The following is a 27,675-nucleotide window of genomic DNA, read 5'->3' on the forward strand; positions in this document are numbered from 1 at the left end:
ACTCAAAGGCAAAACTGGAAGTATGAGGACAGGGAAAAACAGGTCAGTGAAACACCAATCAGCATCACGTAACATCATTTTGATCATAGAAGCATAATTTACACATGCTTGGAAGCGATAAGCAGTGGGGAAAACCAAGGAAGAACTATGTGCTGAGCAGTGTCTCCCAGGATGGCAAATGTGTGACAAGGACATTAAGGTCAAGGAACAGTAGGCACAGCCCTAATATAGCTCCTGGGTAACACTGTCTCTAGCGAGGTCCTTGCCTGGAACCTGGGTGGAGTAAGGGAGGGAGTAAAGGAAAGAGGGGGTTTGGGTTTTGAAAAATAAAAATGAACCCCAAGCCTGCCCAATACTGGGGGGAGTTTCTGCACTCATGTTACGCTCCCACTGACTGTGGGGGACAGTGCAGAAAGTAAAGACCTACGTTAGTATTCACAATGCATCACCTGTCCTTTCATTGCATTTCTACAGCCTAGACAAAGGCCCAAACCCTGACTTCTGGTCAGCTGGGTGACTTGGCCCAGACGGACCAATTGCAGGCTATTGCTTATATCATCTTCCTGCCTTTACTGTGGACAGTGAACCAGCAAGTCAGCAGTTTCTTTCAAAGCACATTTATTTGAACAGATCTTTGTACACACGTGTTCAGAGCATCATTATTCAAATAGCCAAAAGGTGGAGTAACACAAGTGTCCGTGGATGGCTGAAGTGGTAAACAAAATGTGACATACGTATACCATGGAATACTATTCATCCTTAAGAAGAAAGGAAATTCTGACACATGCTATTACATGGGGGACTTTGAAAATGTCATGCGAAGTGAAATATGCCAGATACAAAAGGACACATATTGCGTGATTGTATGAGGTATTCTAGAAGAGTAGAAATCATAGTGACAGAAAGTAGAATAGTGGTTACCAGGGGCGGGGGCCGGGGGGCGATGGGGAATTGCTTAATGGGTTCAAAGCTTCGATTGGGGAAGATGAAAAAGTTCTGGAGATGGAAAGAGGTAATGGCTGTACAACACTATGAATGTACTTAATACTACTGGATCGCACACTTAAAAATGACTTAAAGGATTTTTTAAAGAAGCTAAAATGAGGGGCGCCTGGGTGGCTCAGTTGGTTGAGTGTCTGACTTTGGCTCAGGTCATGATCTTGTGGTTCGTGAGTTCAAGCCCCTCGTTGGGCTCTGTGCTGACAGCTCGGAGCCTAGAGTCTGCTTTGGATTCTTTGTCTCCCTCTCTCTCTGCCCCTCCCCCACTTGTGCTCAATCTCTCTCTCAAAAATAAATAAACATTTAAAAAAAAGTGGTAAAACGATTAAGTTGGAAGATTCCAGGGAGTACCTGCTTGTGGAGAAAGTGTGATGGTGTGTGCCATATCTCTCTGGGGTTCCTCACCCACACCCCAGGCATTCTCCACCCTTCTCTGTCCTGCTTTATGCCCTGGGTCACATCAACATGCTTCTTGCCTTCTGGCTTCTGCTTGGAGTCATTCATTGGGGAGCACTAGCAGGAGATGAGGGCAGAAAGAAGAGTGAGATTGGAGAATCTATTTCCTCAGTTCCCTCCCTACAGGATTGCTGTCCGGGTGACCATGTCCCTTGACTGAAGGTCTGGCAGCCCCTGTCAGTCTTGGGATTCCAGTGCTCTCTCCTCTTGCCTCTTCAGACCTAGGGCACGATGAGCTAACTCAGCCCCTAGCCCGAGGGAACAGCACCATCCCTTCTGGTTTTCCCACTTCCTACTAAGACCTTTGTAAATAGTCCTTTTATTAAATTCTCCTCAAATTACCCTGTTAGAGCAAATCATCTGTTTCTTGCTGGACTATGGCTGTATACAAGGTAACTTACAACAAAGTTCGGGAAACACTGACCCAAAGAAAATTCATCTATATTCCCCAAAGATCTCTCTGATTCCCCAAACCTTCCAGATATCAAGAGAAGGCAATGGTAAGAAATGGTGAATGGTGCTATCTTTTTCCCAGCCCTCCATCCCCTCTCCTGTTCCAAGCACTTCTTCTCAATTGCTATTTTAGTACAGAGAATTCAGTGCCTATTGTTTTCTCCATCCTATAGAAAATCACATTTCTATACATCACAGAATTCCATTCCAATAAAACAATGAAATCATTCAGATATTCCATGGTGTTTTATTATTTTTTTTAAAAAAAACATTGTTCCTGTGAATGTTTCCATTGAATCCTAGGCACAGATGTTCAAGGATATGGGGCAATTGCAGTTAATATGCAGTTAAGTAGGAATAGAAAAGCTGAAGCGGTATTTTTGTAAGGCTGTTCAAATTGGTAACAGAGACAAAGCTCTGATAGAATGAGTTATCTCTCCCCTCTAAGGTGGCTATTATGGGGAAAATAACCATGAGTTTTGCCTTCTTTCTAGTAGTAATGGCCTAGAGTAAGTTGAACATAGCTCCCCGACCTCTGAAATCCAGGGAGATGCATCCTGCTCAGGCTTATACTATACACACTTTAGTTTCAGGTCATGAGAAACAGTCACACTCGCTTGTAAGTTCACTGGCTCAGGTAAGCAGACAGTCTGTTTGCTGCAAAAGAAGAGCAACAAGAAGGTATGCGCTCAGGGCAGGTCCCCGATTGCTCAGGAAAGAGGGCTAGGAGTTGTGTGCTCTTGTGTTACCATGATGTCAGATGAAAGAAGCCTATAGCTGTCTATTATAGGAGTCTACTACTCCTGTCCTCCAAGTGCCCAGGGGTGGTAAGACTAATATAAATTTGTGCTAGAGGCACAGGTGGATCCACAGCTGTGAATGTGACCAGTGGAGACTAAGGAGGAGGAACTATGCAATGAGAAGTCTTTGTTTCAATAAATCGTATGTAGAAACTGAATAAGACATATATAAAATAGATTTTATATGTATATATAAAATTATTCAGCTGTATGTCAGATAAAATGAACTTTCTTATATTGAAGTGGGAATGGGAAATTGAAGCCTACCCTTTTTGGCTTTTGAACACCTCCAACCCAAGATGGCCCCATAGGAAATTCAAGAAAACCCTAGGTCTTTGTCATTTCTGTTGAAGAAGCTAATCTCTGTGATGAGACTGTACCTCAACAAATGTCACATCTCAGGTCAGGATTGGTCCTTGTGGGTATGTATGGGGCAGGTGTGGATTCTGGGCTTACTTGTCATTGACCGGCAAAGGAGCAGTGCAGAACTTTCCAGCAATGGTAGTCCGGTCTTTTTTCCAAACTAGGTTGGAAGAATGAAACTTGAATTTCACTTGGTTTATCTGGCACTGAGCGTTGGTGTGAGCTATGATTCCTCTCCCCTGGAGTTGCTGTCTAGGTCTGCAAGGGAAAGGGAAATTAAGTTATTGAAGCCCTTTTGGCCTTTGCTTCCCCTTGGCTCCTATGGGGTTCCGCTGGTAGCATTGGTTAGCTTTCATGCACAAAAGAACTCCTTGAAGGTGGGGACCGCGATCCTTTGTATCACACTAACCAGTCCCTTTGCACATATACTCACAGCTTTGAACATGGCTCAGAAAATAGTTGATTTTTAAAAATATTTTTTAATGTTTATTTATTCATTTTGAGAGAGAGAAAGAGAGAGAGAGCATGAGCTGGGGAGGGGCAGAGAGAGGGAGAGAGAGAATTCCAAGCAGGTTCCACACTGTCTGTGCAGAGCCTAACTCAGGGCTTGAACTCATGAACCATGAGAGCATGACCTGAGCTGAAATCAAGAGCCAGAGGTTTAACCAACTGAGCCACCCAAACGCCCCTAGTTTTTTTTTTTCTTTTGAGGAAGATTCTGTACAACTTTAAAAGCTGTTCCTTTTTTTTTTTTTTAATTTTAGAAGTGTTTTGAAATACTTCAGAGGAAAAAAATAAGGTTTTTCCCTTTAAGAAGCTGCATGAATGGAGGAGCTTGCAAACTAACAGGGTATGAAGGACGCTATGAGTAAGTGGCCGAAAGACCTGGTTTGGGTAAATTTTCTAATTAGAAGGAAACCTTGGGATTTCACAAAGCTATAGAAAGCAGACTCACACACAAAGCTATAGAAAGTAGACTCACACATAAACTCCCCCCAGCCCCGCCTTTTTCAATTTCTATTCTGCAAGAGAGAAAAAAACCAACAAACAAGGAACTGAAGATAACCATGTTCTGATAGTCTTCTTCAAAAGAGTAATGCAAATTGCTTTGGGGAGAAGGAAGAATCTGTAGATACCTATTCCAATCACTCAGGGAGGATTTAAAAGTGTAGTGGTTGAGGGGCGCCTGGGTGGCTCAGTCAGTTAAGAGTCCGGCTTCAGCTCAGCTCATGATCTCATGCTCCGTGAGTTCGAGTCCCACATCGGGCTCTATGCTAACAGCTCAGAATCTGGAGCCTGCCTTGGATTCTGTGTCTCCTTCTCTCTCTGTCCCTTCCCCACTCGTGCTGTGTCTCTATCTCTCAAAAATAAGTAAACATTAAAAAAAAAGTGTAGTGGTTGAGGCTCTGCCCAGAGATTCTGCTGCAATTGGCCTGGGGCAAGGTTTGGGGGTCAGTGGTGTTTAATGCTTTCCAGGTGATTCTAATGAGTGGCCACTTATGTGTCATTGTCAGGACTCTTGCCAATGTTGGCTCATTTACCCATGCAACCAACAGGCAATGAAAACAACTTGTGGAAATAATGTGACCTTGAACTGATGTAGTGAAAATTATTCAGCTATAATCTGCAAGACTAACGTGGGCACCTGAAAATCTGTGTTGGGGTCCTGATTGCCTGCGGGACTTCTCTCTGGCCTGTGTAAGCTGGAGCCCTGGCTGGTGGCAGGGTGTTTGGGAATCCAGAAATGTGCTCCTCTCAGTGGAAACTTGTCTTCCCTGGTAGTGCAATTAACCTCCAATACTGCAGCCTGAGAAATATTTCCAAACTCCAATCTGATCCGGTCACTCTCCTGCTTCAAATTCCCAGTGGCTCCCCAAACTGCTCTCAGGATAAAAATAAAAATCCCTAACCTGTCCTTCAATGCCTGGCACAGTCCGGCCCTCAGCTGCAACCCCTGCTCCTTCCTTCTCCAATGCCTCACCCCCTGCTCTCCACTCCCTGTGCCATATTCTCACTAACCCCTGGCCTGGGTAACTCCTGTGAATCACTACTCAAATGTCAATTCAAACACTCCTCAAACATCACCTTCTCACACTTGGTCAGGCTCTGTCTCAGTTGTCCTCATGGCACCTGCCACTGTGGACAATTGTACATTTCTGTGCACACGCACTGGTCATTTCCATGTTTGTGCTTCATGCGTTCCCCTGCCAACCACACTTCTCAGGCTCCCCTGCCAGCAGGTTCCAGTGAGGTCTAACTTGCAGGAGGCATGCACAGTGGGGAGACAGCTTTGGACTGTGATTCCAGAGGGGATATATTTCCTGCCTGCTTCCAGATCCTGCTGGTATTCTACAAACACCTCCGGGCTTTCTTCCTCCAACCCCATAGGCGGAGTGGCCTCTGTTGCTGATCTCTGCAGTGCCTCATGCTCCTTTTGGGTTTCCAGCCCTCCCAACACATTTGTAATTAGTTCCCTGGGTTGAAGTCCCTCTGTTGGACTCCCAGCTTGGACTCTGGTTTCTGGACTGTACCCTGACCAAGACAGTTACTTCTCTGATTAGACTGGCTCCTGCTGGCTTGGGAGTAACTAACCAATTGCTTTTTTTTTGTTTGTTTTTAATGTTTATTTATTTATTTTGAGAGAGAGAGCATGCATGCAAGCATGAGCAGGGGAGGGAGAGAGAGAGAGAGAGAGAGGGAGATGGAAAGAATCCCAAGCAGGCTCCGCTTTGTCAGCGTAGAGCCCAATGCAAGGCTCAATCCCATGAACCAGTGAAATCATGACCTGAGCCAAAATCAAGACCCGGAAGCTTAACCAACTGAGCCACCCAGGCACCCCTAAGCAATTGCTTTTTAAAGAAACATGCACCACTGCTGCTGAGTTCCTGTCCCCTGCCAGGCCTGAGCCTTCCTATAGGTGAAGTTCTCTGTCTTCCCACCTCAAGTGTGGTCCTGCCAGCCGCTACGCCCAGATGTGACCTTATAAGGGAAGGAAATGCTCAGCCCAGTTCCAGAGATTGGCACCACCTGGCATCAAGCCCTGCTGGCCTCACCTTGTACTCATTTCCTAACTGACCTTCTGCCTGTGATTCAGTTCTACTAACTCACCTAGTACCGCCCCTACTTTCCAAGAGTAGGTGCTTTGCAGTCTCTGGCCAGCCCTCCCTGGGCTAGTGGCTGAGGTCCTCCTACTTGCTGACATCCCTGACGTGGCCTTCCTGGAGTCCTGACTACTGTTTCCTATCAGGGACCCAATTACTTTGTTCTCACCACTTTTTGAGACATCCCATGACTGCTGTCTGCCTGCTTCAGCTGCTGTTGTCTGAATACACTATCCTTGGACCCAATACTGATCCTGAACCTGGGACAGTTGCCCACCATGTGTCTGTGGGGTGCATCTGTAGTAGGTGCTGCCCTCACCCCCACCTCCAGCCCAGCGGGCTCAGGTCACCCATCAGTGATCGCACAGGGCCTGTTGTGGGAGATGTGTGCATGTAACGTGGGACACTTACGTACATGGTGATCTCGACCGAGGAAGTAACATTGCTGCTAAGGAAGGTGATGGAGATACAGGTATCCTTCTTTCTTGGCTCCTGCAAGTAAAACTCCACGAGGCTGTGATGCACTGGGAAACCAAAGCAGAGCAGATGCCTGGGCCAGAGGTCAGTGGGTGCAACATGCAAAAAGCCCCGGAGAGCAGCAGTGCAGGGATCTGAGATCTACCTCTTAACAGCCATGTGACTAGCAGCAGATTATCTGTCATCCCAGATCCTTAGCTTCCTCATTGTAAATTGGGGATAATAAAAATGGGTCTGAATGAGAGTTAAATGAGTTAATACAAAAGTCCTTAGACAGTGTCTGTGCCTAGGAAGCATTCAATACATGTTAGTTTTTATTATTACCTATAATGCTAGAATGTCCCACTCCTCCCTGCTTGATGACATTATCTCGGTGGTGTGATTTTAAAAGAACTGAAAAGGATCTTTCTTATACTAAATAATTAACTCCTAAAATAACCCTCCATATGCACAGTGTCAGGGAGCCCACTTGTGTGTAGGAGATGACTATTTCCCTCTCTGTGGCAGCTGGGTGCCTGTATGGCATCTCCACCCTCCCAGGCAGCATCGATCCTGGGGCTCTCAAACTTGCGTCATTGACATAAACCAGACGAGGAGCCTGGCTCATGGTGATGCCCCTGCTGTCTCTCTGGCAAGAGAAGTTAAGAATTACAGCTTCCCTAACCTCCTATCCTTTCCTTATTAAGGGGGAGACCCATCTGGTGGCATTTTGCAGTATCTTTAGTCTTGGGGCATTTCCACAGACTTCTTTGGTGATCGGGACATAGCTGGACAGGCAATTCTTCACTTCTGCCCTACTTGTACTTTTTCATTTGTCATATTTTAAAGGCAAATATTGGGGGGACATCAAGTGGATTTTGGTAGACTCACCACTAAGCTGGAGGAGTGCTATGATCCATCTGGGCTAATGGAGTTGGTAACAAGACTCACTGACAGGTGCTAAGATGCCAAGAACCCACATGGAAGAAAAGAGAGCACCGTATGCTTCCTCTCCACAGAGGAACACATCCAATGCCATGCCCCTTCTGTCTCTTTCTCAGTTGTTTGCTAGAGGATGCAGACTGTTAAGGTAATGGGCAAGGGCTAAATTGTAGTGGGTAACTGAAATCTGGAAAAAAAGCTAAATTACATAAGCTTTAGGAATTGAATTCTCTGGGCTGACTTTTACATATTATACCACTTCTTCCTTTGTCAGCAGATCTCACCCATTAAGAAAGTTTCCTAAAGTTCTGCTTCTCTCTTTATATTATCTGGAAGCCCCAAGAGGGTCAGGTCTACTAACACTGGATGGGTGGGAATCAGTAGCGGAATCCAATCTCCGGTGCAGGAGTCAGACATGGGAGGCAGCAGACAGAGCCCTGGATGGTTGATCAGGAGATCTGGATCCAAGGCCTGGCCCCGCTGCTTACTCGCTGTTTCCTTTCCCTAAGTCACTGAACCTCTCTGTGTCTTGGCTCCTTCATCTACAACTCTCGATATCACCTCACAGAACATTGGCAAGGATTAAATGAGGTAATGGAGAGAAAGCACTTTGTGTGAAACACTGTTCTATAAAGGGAAAAGTAATACTGTTAGAAAAACTATCTAGAAACAATAGAAACACTATTTGTTTTCAACAATAGTGTTGAAAACAATAGAAAAACTGTTTGGAGAAGGTTCTCTGCCCTGCTGGTGCATGTCTGGCAGGGGTCAGGGGTGACCACTGTCCTGTTGAACACTGCTGAGACCCAGGCAGGCCGAGTGGGGCGATGGGCACCCAGTGCGTGGGGCCTGGGAGTGGGTGAGAGCGGGAGCTGCAGGCCGTTGGTACTACCCAAACTACCAAGCGGATGGCCTATCCCTCCAGGTAGAGGAGAGTCCCAGCTTCAGTGCTCAGAACAAAAAGCTCAGAATTGCAAGGCGCAGAGCATGCAGAAAAGTAGGTACTCGGGCTGGCTTATTTCTTTCTGTAGCTCTGTGAGGTTTTTGAACAGACAGGGCCATGCTTCTGGGGCATGGAGAGGGAGTCTCACAACAAATACGAAACAGTCAGAAAAATTATAGCTATGTGAGTCTGCCTCAGCAGGGACTTTGAAATGCCTCTAACCTCAAGTGTGCCCCAGGCTCCCTGCCATGTGTGTCCCCGGCTGCGCAGACAGGAAGGAGCCAGTTCAGGTTGCTGTGAAGCTGTCCCAGAACTGGAAGTAGAACTGGACGTCTGGTCCTGGCATTGCTGCCTCCACCACTGGACAAAGCATCCTCCCCCAGGCTGACCTCTGGAGGGGGCGGTGAGGACAGAAGAGGATCCAAGAAATACGGTTGTAAAGAGCAGATTCTCAGAAGCAGAGGCAAAGAAGCCAGTGTGGAGGCAGGTGGTGACATGGAAAGAATATAGATTTTGGAGTCAGAAGACCTGAGTTGAATTCTGCCTTTTCCACACCACTGTGTAGCCTTGGGCACAAGGCTTAATCTCTCAGAACCTCCCCGTCCTCACAGCTAACTAGAGTGGGGTTGTCAAATGAGCAGATATATGTGAGAAGCCCACAGTGGACTCTTATAATCCACTTGTTCCTAAGAGGTAGCCATGAATTATCTCTAGAATGATAAACACCCGCATCTAGTCTCCCCCAGTTCTCTGAATGATAAAAGGAAGGGAATTATTACTTATCAAGCTCCAGTCACTGTGCTAGCAACTTCCTGTATACTATTTTATTTTACCCTACAATTGATTCTTTAAAGTAGATACTGTTGTTGTTCCCATTTTCTACATAAGGATGGAGAGTTCAGCCAGGTTAAGTAACTTGCTTCTGATGACACATCTGGTAGGTGGAGAAGCTGACATTCAAATCCAAGTCTGCATGACCACAATCTGAACTTTGGGCTCCATATCACATGGCAACAGGAGTTCTGGTCCAAGGAAGGAATGGCCATAAAGAAAGATCCCTTCACCAACCAGACACAAGCTGATCAGAATATCAGAGTTAATTTGGATGTACAATTTATCATCCTAACCAGCATACTTTTATCCTATACACACAATAAACCAGACAAGATCCTATGATAACAAGCACTAAGGAAGTATAATCACTCTACTTAAGACGCAAACAGCATAGGAGAAAATGATGCTTCAACCTGTAATATTTCATAGAATCTAAGACACATTTTTCTCTCACATTTAACATCTTTTACTGGTATCTTAGCTTCAGTGAAGCATAGTGGTTAGAAGCAACAGTAAATAGTTGGAGTATGTGTATGTAGGGGAAGTAGAGTAGAGAGCAAGGTTCGACATACCTTAGAGACCCTGACCTAACAGGGCTGCCAGGGTAGGAGACACATAAGATGGGCATCGAGGAGAGGATGAAAAAAAGTATGCGGGAAGGATGAAGCCAGAGGGTGCTCCCAAAAACCACATTACAGAGAACCCACACTGAAGTGAGGTGGGGAGGAACTAGGATAAGTATACAGACAGCAAGATACCTGATAATCTGCAGTAGAGCATGGGTTGGACTAGCTCTGAAAGTTTAGGGTCTAAGACCAGTAGCTGCTGCCCCTCACCCCTCCTATGACATCTTTGCCCCTGTCCTTCACCTCACGCCTGAGCTCCCATGCCATGCTAGACACAGCCCACATCAGAGCCCTGGACTCTGCAGAACAGCACAGTAGCATACCTGAGCTACACACAAACCCCCCACTCACCACAGTACGGAGCCATGGAAGTGGTCCGGAGGTACACTTTCACTTCCTTGGGAAGCGGCTGTATCTTAACACCACTTTGTTCCATCAGCCCTGGAAATACAGAGGCAAAGACAAAAAACAAGACCCCTGAGGAGGCCATTTCAGTGTCCCATGGCATGCAACCACATATTGATTAATTCGCACACCCATTCACTCTACAAACAACTACACTGTATGCTCATTATATGTCATGCCCTAAGGTGGGTCCCAGGATACATACAGTTCAGTCCAGTCAAAGATAAACACGCAAATACACAGGAAGCACATTTTTTAAGATCATTTGGTCCATTCCCAGGAGGTATGTATCAGAAATTTGAAATTAGATCTCCAATTTGTAAAATAATCTATTAGACAGTTGTTTTAACGGCATTTATATCCTTCACAGACAAAGCACGGAAAGCGTTTGACCTGAAGAATAGTGGTTGACAAGTTAAGGAAGGGCATAACAAGCAGGGAGTACAGTTTGGACAAAGGCATACAGGGTGAGGAAACATGAAACATGAACATCCCTGGGGTGTTCAGTGCCAGGGAAAGTGTAGTGAGAGCTGAGGCTGGGGAAAGTGTGAGGTGGCTGGTCCATCACATTTGGGGGAAATTGTGGCATACGCACAATGAGTAGGAAGTAATGTTGATTTGCTTTATTGTGGGAAGCTACATCTACTTTAACATTTTGTCAAGCTGCAGTTCTGAGTAGTAGCTAGGGGTGGGAAGTGGGAGAATGAGGGCGAGAAAGGAACCATTTATACTCCCCCAGAGTTCTTCCTGAAACCCTTCATCTTGGAGAACCCTAGGATGTTCTCAGCAATGACCTGCACAGGGTGAATTGAGGTCAGATCCCTCAGCCTTTCCCCAGCCCCTCTCCCCAGACTAGCCTGGGTCATCCAGCAATGTGCCCAAGCCAGCCAGCAATTAGGCAGCCCTCCAGCTGGCACATGGTCACCACAGCCTCAAACCCCTAAAGGGGGCCATATGTGCCACTCATGGGGATTCCCCACAACACCTTGATTTAGAATCTATCAGGAATTGGAGAATGGCTGGCCTGGCTAGAAAGACCTATGGCAAGCATCTGGTCTGGGAGTGGGGGCAGCAGTTCTGAATTCTACCAATGTTTATAAAGTGTCCTTTGCCTGGACTTGCAGACAAGGGGCTGTGTGTGAAGGGTGTGTGCAGAGCAAGTAGAGTATCAGGCAACAGCATGGGTGGCAAGAGGTGGGATGTGGAAGGCCAAATGCCATCCTCCAGGTGGGAACAGGCTGAACATTTCATTGGTGAATTTCCTTACTGTAGTTGGATAGACTTATTGACCACAGAAGAGCAGGACTTAAAGAGGTGACAACTAGCAAGACTTGAACTTTCCCCAAATTGTCAAAGGAAGTCAAAGGGGTGGCATTTACCAATCCTTGGGCAGGAAAGCAGAAAGGGGTTAAAACAATCCAGACATTTTCCAGCAAGAAAGGCCTTGTAGTTGGCACAGGGAAAGGCCATCAATGGACAGGAATTCTCCAGGGCACTGATGTAGAGGTACACAGCCCTCATGTGATCACAGATCAGGTAACTGTAACCTTAACAGGGTAAAAAACACAACCAAGGTTTTAGTTTAAGACAAATGAAAATCCCTCCATGCTACTCATTATAACTCTATTGAATTTTATATTCCAGCAGGCTACAAATACATGGGATGTCTCTTGAGCCACATTTTTTAATGTTAATGGACATGGCTACTGCTTTCTTCCTTTTCCTTTTCCAGAGATACCTAAGCTTAATCTATCAAAAAAATTGTTTAATTTGAGACCCATTCTTCCATGATCATCAAACTCTCTTTCAGAAAATGGGAGCTTTCAGACAATTGGTGATCTTTACCCACTTCTCACAATGAATATCTGTCTACACATTTTACTTTCTTCATCAACACCCAACAAAATTTTTTATAACCTCATGATACTCATCCCAGCAACGAGACAATCAAGGGAGTCAGCTCTAGTGTTCTGAGGTCTTCAGAGTCCCCCTTCACCTTGGGACCCCTACTCTGGGACCAGTAACCACATCTGAGCTGTGTGTCAACTCTCTTTTTCCCATGGCTGGCACACTCTCTATGGGCAAGCTCCTTCCAGCTGCAACAGGGAGGTGGTGGATACAAACTAAACCCTTTTCAAATTGTGTTATGAAGAAAAATAAAAAGTGGACACTGAAATGTCACAGAAATATTCAAAAGCCATTAAAACCAAACTATCCCATCTGGTAAAAAAAAAAAAAAAGAAAAAAGTTGGAAAATCTACAAATTGTGAAAGGAAACATGTTTTTGGATAATCAATGAATTTAGTAAATAGATTAGGGATTATTCAATAAAATTGTCAAAAGAATCCTTAAAGTGTCAAAAATTTGGTAAGGCAAGAAAAGACTAAAAACATAGTAATCAGAAATCAGGATAAAATTCCTGTAAGAAATGCTGATAGGTTGGCTATGTTCATAAGAAGAATGTGAGAAGATTAAACAACCCTTGGTCCTTAGCTTTTGACAAATTTAATATTATTTAAAATAATGCTAAGAAGAATGAATTCAAAAAGAACATTCTAGGGGCGCCTGGGTGGCTCAGTCGGTTAAACGTCTGACTTTGGCTCAGGTCATGATCTCACAGTTTGTGAGTTCGAGCCCCACGTTGGGCTCTGTGCTGACAGCTCAGAGCCTGGAGCCAGCTTTGAATTCTGTGTCTCCTTCTCTCTCTGCCCCTCCCCAACTTGTGCTCTGTCTATGTCTCTCAAAAGATAAATAAATGTAAAAAAAAATTAAAAAAAAAAAGAACATTCTAGAAGAATACATTGACCCTTGAACTTAATTATTAATAGCCTATTGTTGACCAGAACAATAACATGAACTAATAACATGAACAGTTGATTAACACATATTTGGTGTAAGTGTAATACTGTATTCTTACAGTAAAGTAAGCTAGAGAAAAGAAAATGTTGAAAAAAATCACAAGGAAGAGAAAATACATTTACAGTACTGTACTGTATCAAAAAATCCATGTATAAGTGGACTTGTACAGTTCAAATTCACATTGTGCAAGCATCAATTGTGTATTTAGAAAAGAAACTGTACATTTTTTTATTAAGTTCATTTATTTCGAGAGGAAGAGAGGGCAAGGGAGGACAGAGAGAGGGAGAGAGAGAATCCCAAGCAGGCTCTGCACTGCCAACGCAGAGCCCGACACAGGGCCTGAACTCACAAACTGTGAGATCATGACCCAAATCGAAAACAAGAGTCAGATGCTTAACTAACTGAGCCACCTGGGCACCCAAGAAATGTATATTTATTGAATGCACTCAAGATTATCTTAAAAACAATTTTGGGGAACTGTCAAATTTAGTAAGTCATCAGTGAATTGAACCTTCAGCTAGCCAGCTTTGGGCGTGTCATTCTCCTTCTACCACAACTAAGCTCTGCAGAGGATGCAGCTAGTGTGGACCTGCCACAAATCAGGGCCCAGGAAAAATAGCGTTTATTGGCTTGAGTGATGATATATCACTGCAGGGCTTAAAAAGTGGGTAGGCCAGGAGAAGTATGGTGTACGCTTTTAATTTCGGGCACTCCTCCCCCGGAATTCCTGGGCTCCAAAGACATCCATTCAATAAGTGCTGGGAAAGGCATTATGGGGCATAACAAAGGACATGAGAAGGAAGACCCCCCTGTGTTCCACACTGGCTGACTCAACATAAAGGCTACTGGTGAATTCCAGCCTCTGGGGCAGCCAAACCCCAACTCTCTCTGGCTTTCTGACCTGCATGAATGAAGGTGGGACAGCCAGGTTGGTCTTGGCCTCCATTGACGAAGTAGTCCACGTGTCCAACAGGAATCCGAATACCCGCATCTGGAAGGAGGAAGAATCTCATTACTTCTGATTGCAGGGGCTTATTTTCCAGGCCCCACAGCAGGGTCCACTGGCAGCAGAGCCTGAGCTCTGCCTTTGGGAGCACATCCACTCTGTGTGCTCCTTGGGTGCCCACCTCACTCCTAAGTGCTGTGAAACTGAAGAACCTGCCATCAGTTTTCTAAAGGTGTTTTTATACACTGGAAGGAAGCAAAGAAGAATAAAGCCATAAGATACTCATATTTGTCTAATAAATTCGAGAAAAATATCCCTTAACATAAGTTTTTATAAATTTTTTTTAATGTTTATTTATTTTTGAGACAGAGAGAGACAGAACGTGAACGGGGGAGGGTCAGAGAGAGAGGGAGACACAGAATCTGAAACAGGCTCCAGGCTCCAAGCTGTCAGCACAGAGCCCAACACGGGGCTCGAACTCACGGACTGCGAGATCATGACCTGAGCCAAAGTCAGACGCTCAACTGACTGAGCCACCCAGGCGCCCCTCCCTTCACATAAGTTTTTATAAATCACTAAATATTACAAGCTTGGTGAATTTCCTTGTCAAACACTGTTTACTTTGTTTTGAGCAAGAGTTCACATATGTATGTGTGGGTCCACATTTCCACAGTCTCCCTCATATTTTTGTGCTTACCTGACTGAGCACAAATAAGACCTGGCTAATTTGAAACACTTTAGCCCTCATCTCATCATTGTGACCACAGCTGACTACTCAGATGGGGTCAGAGCCAGCTGCCAAAGACCCCGGTTTTCCCCTTCAAAACATCTTTCCCCTTCCCACATCTATCACTATTGTAAGTGATCAGTTGCTTGGTATTTGTTTACTGGCATCTATCCAGGGGTTAAGCAATGACCTAGAAGTTATCCTTGCTTTCTCTCTTTCTGTCACTCCCTACACTTAGCCCATCACTTGTCTAGTCAACTCTACCTCCAAAATACCTCTCAAATCTTTCTTTTTTCGGTTTTTTAAAAGACTTTTTTATGTTTACTTATTTTTGAGAGAGACAAAGAGTGAGAGAGAGTGAGAGGCAGAGAGACAGGGGGACAGAAGATCCAAAGGGGGCTCTGGGATGACAGCAGAGAGCCCAATGTGGGGCTTGAACTCACAAACTGTGAAATCATGACGTGGGCCGAGATCGGATGCTTAACCGATTGAGCCACCCAGGTGCCCCTTGAGTCTTTATATTTCTCTCTGTCTCTACTGCCCCCACCTCTGCACAAGCCACCACCATCTCTTGGCCTCTACTGTAAACACCTTCTAATGAGCCTCCAGGCTCCCCTTAGTGTCCCCTGCAACTTATTCTGTGCACAGCACCCACAATAATCTTTACAGGAAATCCTAATCGCCTCCCTGTTCTCACTGCCTGTAGAATAAAATGTAAATTCCTCACCATGGTCAGCCTGGTCCTCCTCCCTCTTCTCTAGCCTCACTCCCTGCCCTCTAATCACATGGTTTTCTTTCCTGTCCCCCACCCATGTCCAGGCTTTCGTTTGGCTGTTCTCTCCAACTTGAATGTTCTCCCAGCTTTTCCCAGGACTTGCTCGTTCTCATCCGCAAATATCACCTCCTGGGACAGACTTTCCTCAATAATCCTTCCTGAAGTAATCCGCCTCCCCACCCCACAAGTCACCCTCTGCCCCACATTCTCCATTATCATACTCATAGTGTGTAATAATGTCTGTTTACTTGCCTGGAAGCTCTACAACTTATAGCAGGGACTTGGCCTTTTTTCTGCTATATCCCTAATACCAGCACCGTACCTGTCACATGTTAGTACCTAATGTTTATTGAAGGAAGTAATGAATGAATGCCCTCTCAATTAGTCTGTATTTCCATGTGGGCAGGGACCTTCTTCAATGCCTTGTGTGTTGCATTCTTGGTGCTAACTACATAATTCAATGAAAATCGGTTAAACAAATGGAATGATTTTTTTTCCTCTGGTCACATTAGGAAGAGGCTCCAACTTTGAAGGAGACTGAGAGGCCGCCCTCTGATAAATAGGGACCTAACAAGTCACCTATTTAGCAAATTTAGAAACAGAAGTAGTTGACCTTGATAATTAATATGGTTAACCCAACAGCTAGGCAGAAGCCTGTGGTCTTTGCTTTCCTAACTGTGAGATGACAAAGGTGGGAAAGAGGGTTGAATTACATGACTGCATGGGTTTCTTCCAGAATTATGAATCTGTGAGTGTTGGGTGCTAAGAAGAAGGCTTCTGAACAAAGGGAATGAGACATGGACACCTCTCACTTGAACAGCAGACTCTTCTGGTGAGGGATAGGCATGAATTGATCTCGTACCCACCATCCTGAGCACAGGATCTGGCTAACTCCTGGGCATTTCATGTCAAAGTAGAAATGAGGAGGAATGCCCATCCCCTTTTCCAGCTAGTCAGAATAGCTTAATTTGGTCACAATGGATTCAGAGTTGGGTGGGGGGGAGGATTTCTCATTTTTCACTGGACTGAAGGGCTGGCTCCTCCCTGGGGAGGAGGAAGTCCCGGCAGGCCTGAGTATCTGCCCCAGAAGCGGAATGTCCCAATCCCATGGGGCCAGGCACATTCACCCTGAAAAAAAGTAGTATGTCTTTCCCCTATGCCAGCCAGGCAGCAGTGTCCTCCCCCACCCAGCCTTGTCACAAGATTTAGTGTTAACCAGAGATCAAGATGATGCTGGTAAACTCCTCACCGCAACAGAAGTTCAGAAGGGAGGGAATCTGCCCAGAGCCACACAGGTAGATGCCAGCCTCCTAGCCCCTGCCATGCTCATCCCCCCCATCCCAGGAGGGTCACCCCCACTCACTGTCAGTGTCTGTGTGGATGGCCTCCACAAAGAGGGCATCTCCAGGGTCCAGGCGCTCCTCCAGACTGGCTCTGGTGTACTCTGGTCCAGCGGGGTCCAGGCCTGCTGGGACAGACTGATGTCAGGGGCCCCTTTCATCTCAGCTTCCGGAACCCTCATGGACCCATCACACACCTCTCCAGGCAGTCCTTCCTGGTCAGATCCTAGAGTCCCCCAGCAAGGATCCAAGGGCAAGAGGACCAGCTCAGGGCCATTGTACCCAGGAAAACGCATGCTGTGTCTCTAACTCTCAACGACGCAGCTTCTCTGGCTCTGAAGTGAGCCAGTTGGTAAGGGCTAATGTGAGTAATATTAATCCTCAAGTACTCATAACAACAGCTATAATTTTTTGAGCAGTTACTATGTTCAAGGCCTTGTGCTAGTCTTCACAAGTAAAAATTACTGTCCCCAGGTGTTAGTTTGGGTCTCTTTTCCTCTTCCTCCCCCAAAGCAAACCCTGAGACAAGGATTTAAAGCATAAGTAGCTTTTTGGGAGTAGATCGCAGAAAGCATAATGAAGGAGTGGAAAAAATGAATCAGAGCACAGGGGAAAAAAAAGTATTGAATGGATTATCACTTTGGGCAACTTGGTCTCATTCCACTGGGACCCTTCTGAGAGGCTCTGTAGAACATGACTCAGACTTGTCCCACAGAAGAGCCAGAAAGCAGAGTATTTACCACATAACTCTGGTCCTTTATTGATTGAGGGTAGCTTCTAAAGCATAAAATCCCTAGTGTTTTGCAAGTATTTAGCATAATTGACTAAAGGTGATTTCCACAGTAGGCCAAGGTGATATGACCTATTATAACTCATTTCGCAGAAGTAGTAACTGAAGCTCAGAAAGAAATACATGGCCTCTTATACTGACATTAGAGATCACACAATAACAACACAGTACTGTTTTATGTAAATGGCCACAATAAGTAAAGTTTAGTGGAAATAAATGACTTGGTCGTAAGAACAAAGATCCTTCTGCTTGCCTCAATAGAGGGATTTCAAGGGCGTTCTCTCTTTATCTCCAAAATTGGGGTGATGGGCAGAGAATAATGTTACCTGTGATCCGTCCTAACTGGCCTTCGTAGAAATATCCCACCACGCCCCCAACGTGGGCTCCCAGGCTAACACCAATGATGTGGACTGAGGACTTCGACACACCCAACACCTAGAATGGGGCATTTACAAGTGAGTTGCATTTGGGCCATGGCAACCTGGGCCTCACAGCGTCACACTTTTCCTTGAAGCTTCAGAATCTGAGGACCCCGGGCATGACGTACCCACCACGCACACTTTGGGGGAAAAAGGCAGAATTTTCATTCCATTCATCACTCAACTTCTTCCTAGAAACCCCACCTTGATGATTGCCTCACTTTCTTTTTGGTGCTCAACGTGTGTGAGTAATGCCCATGGCCACTCCCTCTCGAGTGACTCCCTATCTAACATGCAGTGGCACATTTTACAGAGGAGGAGCGGGAGGCTCAGAGAGGGCCAACTACTTGCCCAGAGTCAGCACTGTAAGTGGTAAAGTTGAGATTAGAATCGAAGACCCACAAGCCACTAGGTAGCTCTGCTTCCGCCCTAAAGCTCCTCCTCATATGTTGATTCTTTCTGTTTCCTCTCCCCTAATAAGCAGACAAAACTCCCCCAAAGCTCTTGTGTACCTACCAGTAGTTTCTTGAGGAAACGGGAGATCTCTAGGCCCAGCTTAACCACATTCTGCACAGCTGAGAAGTAGATGCCCGTAGAGCCATAAACCCAGTCCACAGCAATCACATTAGCATTTGCTGCTTGAAGAAGGGCACCGATGAATTTATCAATCCAAGAAGGCTTTGTACCTAAAGCCCTAGACGTGGGGCCAAAAAAGGATGGGAAAATTATCTGCCAAGCCAATATCCATTGTCATGGGAATTACAGTGACATTCTCTATTAACAGAATAAACCCGGGGGCGGGGGGGGGGGGACGATCAAAATGAATCAGGGGGATATATGGGCAATAAACCCTCTACCACTTTGAGCATAGGGAGGACATAATCCTATAGTCACCAGGGCTTCTGCCTGCATATATGGAGCCTTTGTGTAAATTATAAAAGAGTGCCTTTTGTTTTAGGTAGATGCAGCCTCATGCCTGGGCTCAGAACTCAGGTTGAATTCCAGCCCCACCAGCCCTCAGTCAGGTACCTTTGGGCAATGGATACCACACAAACCATATGTACTGACATTGCTTGTGTTATTTACAGAAAAAAAGAAGATAGCTTTGTACATTAGAGTTAAGATTTGCAATCTTAATTCTCATTCTATAATATATGCAATTCCCTTGGGACACCTGGGTGGCTCAGTTGGTTAAGCATCTGACCTCGGCTCAGGTCATGACCTCATAGTTCATGAGTTCAAGCCCGGTGTCAGGCTCTGTGCTGACAGCTCAGAGCCTGGAGCCTGCTTCAGATTCTGTGTCTCCCTCTCTCTCTGCCTCTCCCCTGCTCACACTCTGTCTCTCTCCCTCTTTCAAAAATAAACATTAAAAATATATTTTAAAAATATGCACTTCCCTTGAAGAATGTTTTTATGTACTTGTTCTTTTGATCACACTTTCATTATTCAATGGGTCAGTATTCCAGGTGCTTTGTGAGAAATAAAGAAAAATAAGATACAGTCTCTATTCTTCTGGAACTCATAGTATAAAAGCGCTTTTCTAGGAAAAGGAGAATGATAGAAAAAATTTCATAGAACTTTAGCAAGAGTTTGGGATCTGGAGAAGTTTTCTCAGTGGCCCACAGTGAAGGAATGGTAAGAGCATACTCACGTAGGCAGAGGAGCACAAATTGGGTGTGTGCCATAGAAAGTGGATTTCAGGGGATCTAGGAGCAGACAGAGTGACAGCTGCCGAGCTCTCCAGCTCTGTTAGCTATCTCTTGGTTGGGGATACACATACAGCCTTAGATAGTGGCTAAATAGACGATTTTCTGGAGAAGAGACTTTGGCATAAGAGTAAGGAAGTATATACCTAAGGAGGTATAGAGCCGGGTGCTCAGGGTCCAGGGATTTGAGAAGCAGAGAGAACCCAGAGGCCATGAAATGGTGATCCTTTGTGCAGTGCCTTTGCATCCACCTCTTCATTGGACACTCCCATCTCTAGTTGCTCTATACTGCTACTATTTTCACTGCATTTTCTCCCTCTTTCCTCCCACCAACCTTCTTCTGTTTTAGGCCTTGTCAGTGGGCTCTGGAGAGAAGACGTTGGAAGGAAGGATAGTGGTCGAATTGAGACTCAGTGACTACATATTATAACAAAATTTGGACGATAGGGCATCAAAGAAATCAAACCTGAGAAAGGTTAGTCTCAGGAGATGATGGAAGTAGCACTCGTGAGTGGAAGTTTCTTAAATCATGAAGCCAGAGAAGAAATAAAGAAGAGGAAATAAAACCCTGGATAAAAACACCATGCCCTTACTCTGATTACACACAGCCCATGACCTCACTGGCTGAGATGAGTCACATACCCCATGCTTCAGGAAGGAAAGATCAACTGGGACCATTTCTACAACTTCCCTTTTATTCAGATGTGGAAACTAAGGCTTCGTGTGCTGGGACAACTTGTCCGGGGTCATACATATTTACTGTTTGAGAGCATGTAGATAAGACCAAGCAGAGGACTAATATACATGACCAACAGGAATAAACAACATAATGTGTATTCATGTTGATATGAGAAACCTTCAAAGACAGCAGGAGGTGAGAGATAAAACATGTGACTGTCAGTAAATCCATCTTTCCCCTTGGTCCCCATTAACTTCCTGTGGCCTTATGGTCACTCTCTAGTTCTTAGTGAAGATGATCCTATTGGTTGATTACTCCCACCTGAATCCATGGATGATTAGTTTAGTTCCCAGAGAGGCATTGAACCCAGACTTTTGGATGTCACTACTTTCCTGCAGTAGCTGACCACAGCTAGGATCCAAAGGGGTGAAGAGGAGAAACTGGACTTTGAGATTGGTGCCTTGGAGAAGATTAGCATTCTGGAAGTCAGTGCACTTTGTCTGTGGGATAGGAGGTGCGTCTCCTGGAGGAAAAAACAAAAAGAAAAACAAGAAAGATTCAAGGTGAGGTCATCTATTCTTAGAAGGAAGACAATTGTTCTTGAGAGGAAGAGACAAACAGGGGCTTACCAGCATTTATTATAAATCGGCTAGTACAATATTCAGACTCACTTATTAAAGACATCACTTCTGTAACCAAAATCTGTGAATAGTTTCCATGTCTAAAGATACATTGCCAGAAAAGGATATGAATATTACTCAACTAGAGAAGATTAAAAGCCATGGTGAAGTGGATATTGTCATGAGATAAATTGAGTACCCCCCCCCAACCATAAATCCATATGTTGAAGTCCTAACTCCCAGGACCTCAGAATGTGACTGTATTTGGAGATAGAGTCTTTATGTTAAATAAATAGAGGTATTTATGCTAAAATGAAGCCAATAGGGTGGGTCCTAATCCCATATGGCTGGTGTCCTTATAAGAATAAATTTGGACACAGACACAGAGGAAAGACAATGTGAAGACACATGAAGTAGAAGGTCAACTGCAAGCCAAAAAATAAGTCAAATAATGTCACACCTCTGTGCAAAAGAGGGCATTTCCCTCAGAATGAAACCTGAAGTCCTAACATTGGACTAAAGCCCCAAATGGTCTAAATCATGAGCTCCGGGAAAGCTTTGCCTGTCTGACTATTCCTTCTCCATTCTGGCCACGTGTCTTCCCAACTCTTCCTCACTCTACATAGGCCTAGACCACCTGAGGGTCTTTGCACCAGCCATCCCTTCTGCCTGGAGTGTCTTTTCCACAGACATCCACATGGCTAACACCCTCTTCTCTTCCGAGGCTTTGCTTGTCAAGTGTAACTACTTTAAATTGCCACCTGCCTGTGCTCCTCACCCCTGTTCTCTCAATTTTTGTCATCTTAATCTATTTCCTTTTATAGCAATCATCACCTTCTAATCTCCTATGGAATTTACTAGTTTATTATTAAATTTATTGCTTACTGATTTCCCTGTATTAGGATATACTTTCAAAGAAGGCAGAGATTTTTATCCATTTTGTTCACTCTACTGCCCAGAATAGGGTATGCCACACATAATAAACATGAAAAGCTACTTCTTTGAAAATAATAATAAACTAGTTGTACTTTTGATTGGTAAGACAGAGTAAGACAAAAAGAGGGAAGTCACAAGTAAACAATATAGAGAATAAAAAGGGATATATAGTAGACTTTAAAAAAAAAACTATTAAAGAGCATGTTTATACCCACCCAAAATTAAAATTACAGGTATTTTCCTAGAAAATAGACAATTTTCTAGAAAATATAACTTACTGAAACTTAGTCAAAAAGAAAAAATAGAAAGTCAAGTGTAAAACAGTAGCATGAGGGAATTGAAACAGTAGTTTTTGATTTATTCATCAAAAAACCTCTACCAGGCCAGACAGTTTTCCAGAAAAATTCTATCATTCCTTCAATTCCTATCACTGTTCCAGAGAATAGAAAAGGGGGATAATCTAAATTCATTCTACAAAAATAACCAAGATATCCAAACTGGACAAGGATAGAAGGAGAAAAGAAAACAAAAGGCCAATTTCACTATTAAACACAGACATAAAGAACCTGGATAAATTACCAGCAAATCTAAGCCCATCAAAGATAATATGCATAAAAAATACATCATGGCCAAGCAGGGTTTAATCCAAGATATGAAAAGATGGCTTAACATTAGAAGATATATTAATGTACTTCACATATGAAAAATTAAAGAGAAAAACCCATATGCTCATCTCAATAGATGGAGAAGAAAGAAGCACAATAAAATTTAATATCCAACACTTCTTAACCTAAGAAAAAGCATTATCCAAGAGCCTATCTGATGACCATACTTATAGGCGAAACATTAGAAGCATTCCATTTAGAACTGGAAACAAATGAGAATGTCTGCTATCAGTGCTTCTATGAAATATTGTACTGGAAGTTCTAGTCCAAGCCAGGGAAACAAGACAATAAAATGGAATAAAAGTTACAAAGTTTGAAAAGGAGGAGAGAAAATTGACAATATTTGCAGATACATAATAAAACTTTCTATCATTCGAGAGTATGGAAGGTGGCACAGTGAATCATACTCCGATATCCCCTCTCCCTAACCACCTTTCCAACCAAAGACTAATCATAGATGAATATCAAAAGAGAAGAAAGACATAGATGATCTCAAATATAAAGATTATATCTCTGTGGGCAAGAACGAGAACAGAATTGCAATATGGTGCTGGGTTCCTGTTCTGGGAGAAGACAGTGGTTGTGAGGATTCAGCTCTGTGAGGTAAGGGGGGTCCAGTAGTGCTTTGTGCCAGTGCTTTGTGGAAGGTCAGCACCAGGCGAAGCTCTCCAACTCGATAAAGGAAGCTAAAAACAAAAGCAATACAACAAAAAAGTAGCTATTGACTTTTTACCTGGGGCTATAGGTTTATTTAGGAAGGCAGGATGGAAAGACAAGGCCTCACTAAGAAGAACTGAGACAACTCCCCTCCCCCCGCCAAATGGAGGAGAGAGTCTAAAGATGGGAAGGACTGGGGGTGGGGGGTAGAGGTGGGGAAGGCCATAAACAAACTTCTCATTGACACTGAAATAAAACTAACCTATTGTGTTAGAAGTCAAGATAATAGTTATCTTTGGGGTGGTAGTGATTAAGAGGGGATATGTGGAATGGGTTTTAAGAACCTGGTAATGTTTTATTTCTTGATTTGGATGATGGTTACACAGGTAAGTGAATTCACTGTGAAAATTCATTAATCTGTGTATTAATAATCTGTGCGCTTGTCTGTATATATGTTGTACTTCAATAGCGAGTTTTCTTTAAAAAAAAAAAAGCCTGCAAACAAAATATCTAAATTTATACAGAAATCAAATGTTTACAAAGATAGTCAATAAAGCCAATAAGTGGATCATGAATTCATTCCAGGTGAAATAAGTTTTTAAAAGCCTTTGACATAGACTTTTAAATAAATATGCTGAGAACCCACAAGGATAAAAATAAAGACAGAGCATATGAAATTATGAAATAAAAACACAAATAAATAATAAAATAAGATTTATAGAAAAAACCTAGTTAGGAAATTAGAAATGAAAAAGATAACCATTGAAATAAAAAGGGAATCAATACTGTAATGTTTAGGACAGAAGTAAAAGAAAATTTTAATATGGAAGTATAGTCAAAAAGTACAGACAATAGATGGAAAGATTCTATTTTTACCTCGTAGCTGTTCTCTAAAGGAAGTGAATGGGAGAAGAAGCACTAGTTTGAAAAGATAATTATTTAGAATTTTCCACAACTAAAGAAGATATGATTTCTCCAATCAAAATTTGTACTCAGGGTAATGAGTGAGATAAAAAAAAATAAATCTACACTAGGCACATTATAGTATAACACCAGAATGTCAAGGATAAAAAGACATTTTTTAAAATTCCCAAATGCATTGGAAAACTTAGAAGAAATGGATAATTTTCTAGAAAAATCCAATTTAGTGAAACTGACTCGAGAAGAAATAGTAAGCCCAAATAAAACTAGCATCAAAACATTAAATTGGTAATCAAGAGTCTTTCTGACTCTAAAGTATACTAAAGCTAGATGGTTTTATCTGAGAACTGCACTGCTTCAAAGTACAAATAGTCTTTATCTTATATAAACTGTTTATAGAATAGACACTTATTTCATGAGGTTATAATAATCTTAGTATTAACTGGACAAGGGTAATGCAAGAAAAGAAAATGATAGGTAAATTTTCTATGGACATATAATCAAAATAATATATAAATATATACAAAAGTAAAAATAAATTTTGGCAAAATAAAATTCAGTATTATATTTAAAAATACACCACGATTAAAGGATTTGTCCCTATTGATCTTAGTCTGATTGGGCTAGCCATTCGGGCTTAGAAGAAAATATGAAAAATTGCCTTTATAGTATGATTGCTTAAACAAGACACTGGAAGCACAAATCATAATAAGAAATAAGAATTAAGACAACAATGTAATACTATTTTTTCCATCAGGTTGACAATATGAAAAATGTTTGATACTGTGAAGTATTGGCAGAGAGGTGGGGAACCAGCCATGCTCACATATTAATAAATAGTTGTAACTTCTTTGCAGGCAACATTTCCCACATCTATCAAAAATGTTGGGTAGTGGATTAGCAAGGACATCCACCATTCTCAGTGGCAAAATCTTGGTTAGTCTGGAAACTTTTAATTTAAAATTAAATATATCTTGGTACAGTGGATATTTATAGGGTGAATGTAAGTCATATTTTGGAACTGATGCAGTATTATTTTCTTACAGTCTTGTGCCGGGTGAAAGGATTAATGCAGCTTTTAGGGGACTTGTGAAAGTATCCTGGTCGTTACCAGTCCCTTTATGATTGTAGGTTTTTTTTCCCTCCCTCTTCTAAATTCATCTCAAGAGAAGAGAAGGCTTTTAGGGGACCCTCCAAATGTTAGCACTATATAAATAGTTGGTTTAAGAAATAGAAGCACTGACTGAAAGAAATTCCACCTAAGGCCCGAGCCCCCGAATTACCTGCACTTCCAATGCTGAGCCACAAAAGGAGTCCCCACGAACAGAAGCTTCTGTCCCCTAGGCCTGGGGGCATTGCTGAGCTGGAGGTCTCAGAGCTGGAGTGAAGCCGACCCCTAATGCCAAAAGAGATCACAGAAGCCCGTCTCTCAAAGTTTTGGATACCCAACACTCACTTGAGTCTCGCTGATTATTAACTGGCCTCATGACCTGTTAGAAGAAAAATAAACTCTCCCTATTTGTCTAACCTCCACAGTTTTTTGGTTTCTTCTTCCCAATGAAAATAAATACACTTCGTTTTTTAGGCAGGGGACATTGAAACACATTGTCCTTCCTCTCTGAGCCAAACATCATCAGGAAATGATTTCCTGCCCCTCTCCCACTTCCTATTATAAAATGTTAGTAAAAACCCAGGCAGAAGTCTTTTATCTCTAGGTGATGACAAAACCCACAGAATCATCGTGGACATATTTATCTCCCTAGGAAGACTCTGAGCAACTTGAGGGCAAAGACCTTCTCCTTTCATTTTGAATCCCCAGGGCCTAGAATAGAACTGGACCAATAATATGTGTTTAGTATATATTTAACAGAAAGAGTGGAAAATATGAAGTTTGCCTCTGACAGTACCTTCCTTTCAAAGAGACGTTCATCTTCTTACAAATAAAGAATGAAGAAACTGAACAGTAGACAAAGAAAGTGACCCGTTGCAACCCTGTTGTTAGACGTGGCTGCGCTGGCCTGTAACCAGGGCGTTTCCAGCACAGCACATGGCCTCTTCACCCAAAAGAGTGGCAGAAACCACAGAGAGCTAGTTCTGGGCAGGTCAGGGGAAAGGGGAAGGCAAGGTACTTGCCCAGCACTCCTTAAACTGCAGCGTACCACTACGAGGTGGAACCTGCCAGTAGGGCACTATCACACTTTCTGGACAATAGCTCTGTGAGGTGTGTACAGCCTTAGAGCATAGAGAGGCTAAGTAACTTGCACAAGGTCATGTAGAGTTGGGACGAACTAATCCCAGAGGCCATGCTCCGCACCTGTGCACCAGAAAGTAACAGTCCCCAAGGAAGCCTTGGCGCTGTGTCATCATGGCTGTGCCAGGTCTGCCCAAGATGAGGATAAAATGATTTTGGAGGGAAGCCCTTGCTTCCCCTGGTGCACATGATCCCACTACTCGAGCACTGCTGCCACCAGGAAGGAGAGGAGCGATAAATAGGGCACTACTGAAGGCTGCTCTGGTGTCACCGACCACGCCAGGTGTGGTAGTCTGGCTCCTCGGAGAAGAGACACCAAGATGGGGCTAGATGGGCAAGAGATTTACCGGAGATAACACCTGTGAGGAATAAGAGAAGCTGAAGACGGCAGAGACAGTCTTTAGACCATGATGCAAGTTTGACACCTGTGAAGAGGGGAAAGGAAATGGATGACATAGGAAAAGTCTTGGACTGCCTCACAGTTCCTGGAATGTTCTGGCAAGGGCAATGGGGAATGTTCAAGCCGAAGTTGTTGTTGTTGTTGTTGTTTTTAAGGATTTTTTTTCTTAAGTTTATTCATTTATTTTGAGAGAGAGAAAGCATGAACAGGGAGGGGCAGAGAAAGAGGGAGAGGGGAAGAACCCGAGGCAGGCTCTGCAACGTCAGCACAAAGCCGGAGGTGGGGCTTGAACCGCAAGATCATGACCTGAGCCAAACCCAGAGTCAGACACTTAACCGCTTAACCGACCCGAACCATCCTGGGGCCCCAAGCTGAAGTTTCTTATTAACGAAGTCCTGTCTTACGGTAATGAACCTGATTAGCATCTCCACCCTGCTCAGTCACTAGCTGGGGTCAGTCTCAGGACAAAGATGAGGATAGATCCAGAAAGGCCGCAACTGGGACCGTGAATCAATCAGGGTCCCTGGGGCCAGAGATTGAGGGCTGCATTTTCATAGCCGCTCACACCACAGCCAGAGCTGGCACACCAAGCTAGCTACTCCAGTC

At 43.7% G+C, this 27,675-nt stretch overlaps 1 protein-coding gene across 1 annotated transcript; it reads right to left on the bottom strand.

Moving 5' to 3' along the window:
- Window positions 1-1,745: 1,745 nt before the first annotated feature.
- PLA1A (phospholipase A1 member A) lies at window positions 1,746-25,855 on the bottom strand. Its single transcript, XM_047099459.1, has 11 exons — window positions 25,702-25,855; window positions 20,941-21,142; window positions 18,751-18,928; window positions 18,142-18,250; window positions 17,049-17,150; window positions 14,139-14,228; window positions 11,758-11,925; window positions 10,325-10,414; window positions 6,588-6,696; window positions 3,165-3,329; window positions 1,746-2,565 (listed from the first exon to the last, which is right to left on the bottom strand). The coding sequence occupies exons 1-11, from the start codon at window positions 25,772-25,774 to the stop codon at window positions 2,481-2,483; spliced, it is 1,371 nt and encodes a 456-aa protein (XP_046955415.1). The 5' UTR covers window positions 25,775-25,855; the 3' UTR covers window positions 1,746-2,480.
- Between the last annotated feature and the right edge of the window lie 1,820 nt (window positions 25,856-27,675).

Source organism: Lynx rufus, unplaced genomic scaffold, assembly GCF_022079265.1.
Source record: "Lynx rufus isolate CCGP_SWC_20201006 ecotype Redwood Valley unplaced genomic scaffold, mLynRuf1.p SCAF_5, whole genome shotgun sequence".
Classification (NCBI taxonomy): domain Eukaryota; kingdom Metazoa; phylum Chordata; class Mammalia; order Carnivora; family Felidae; genus Lynx; species Lynx rufus.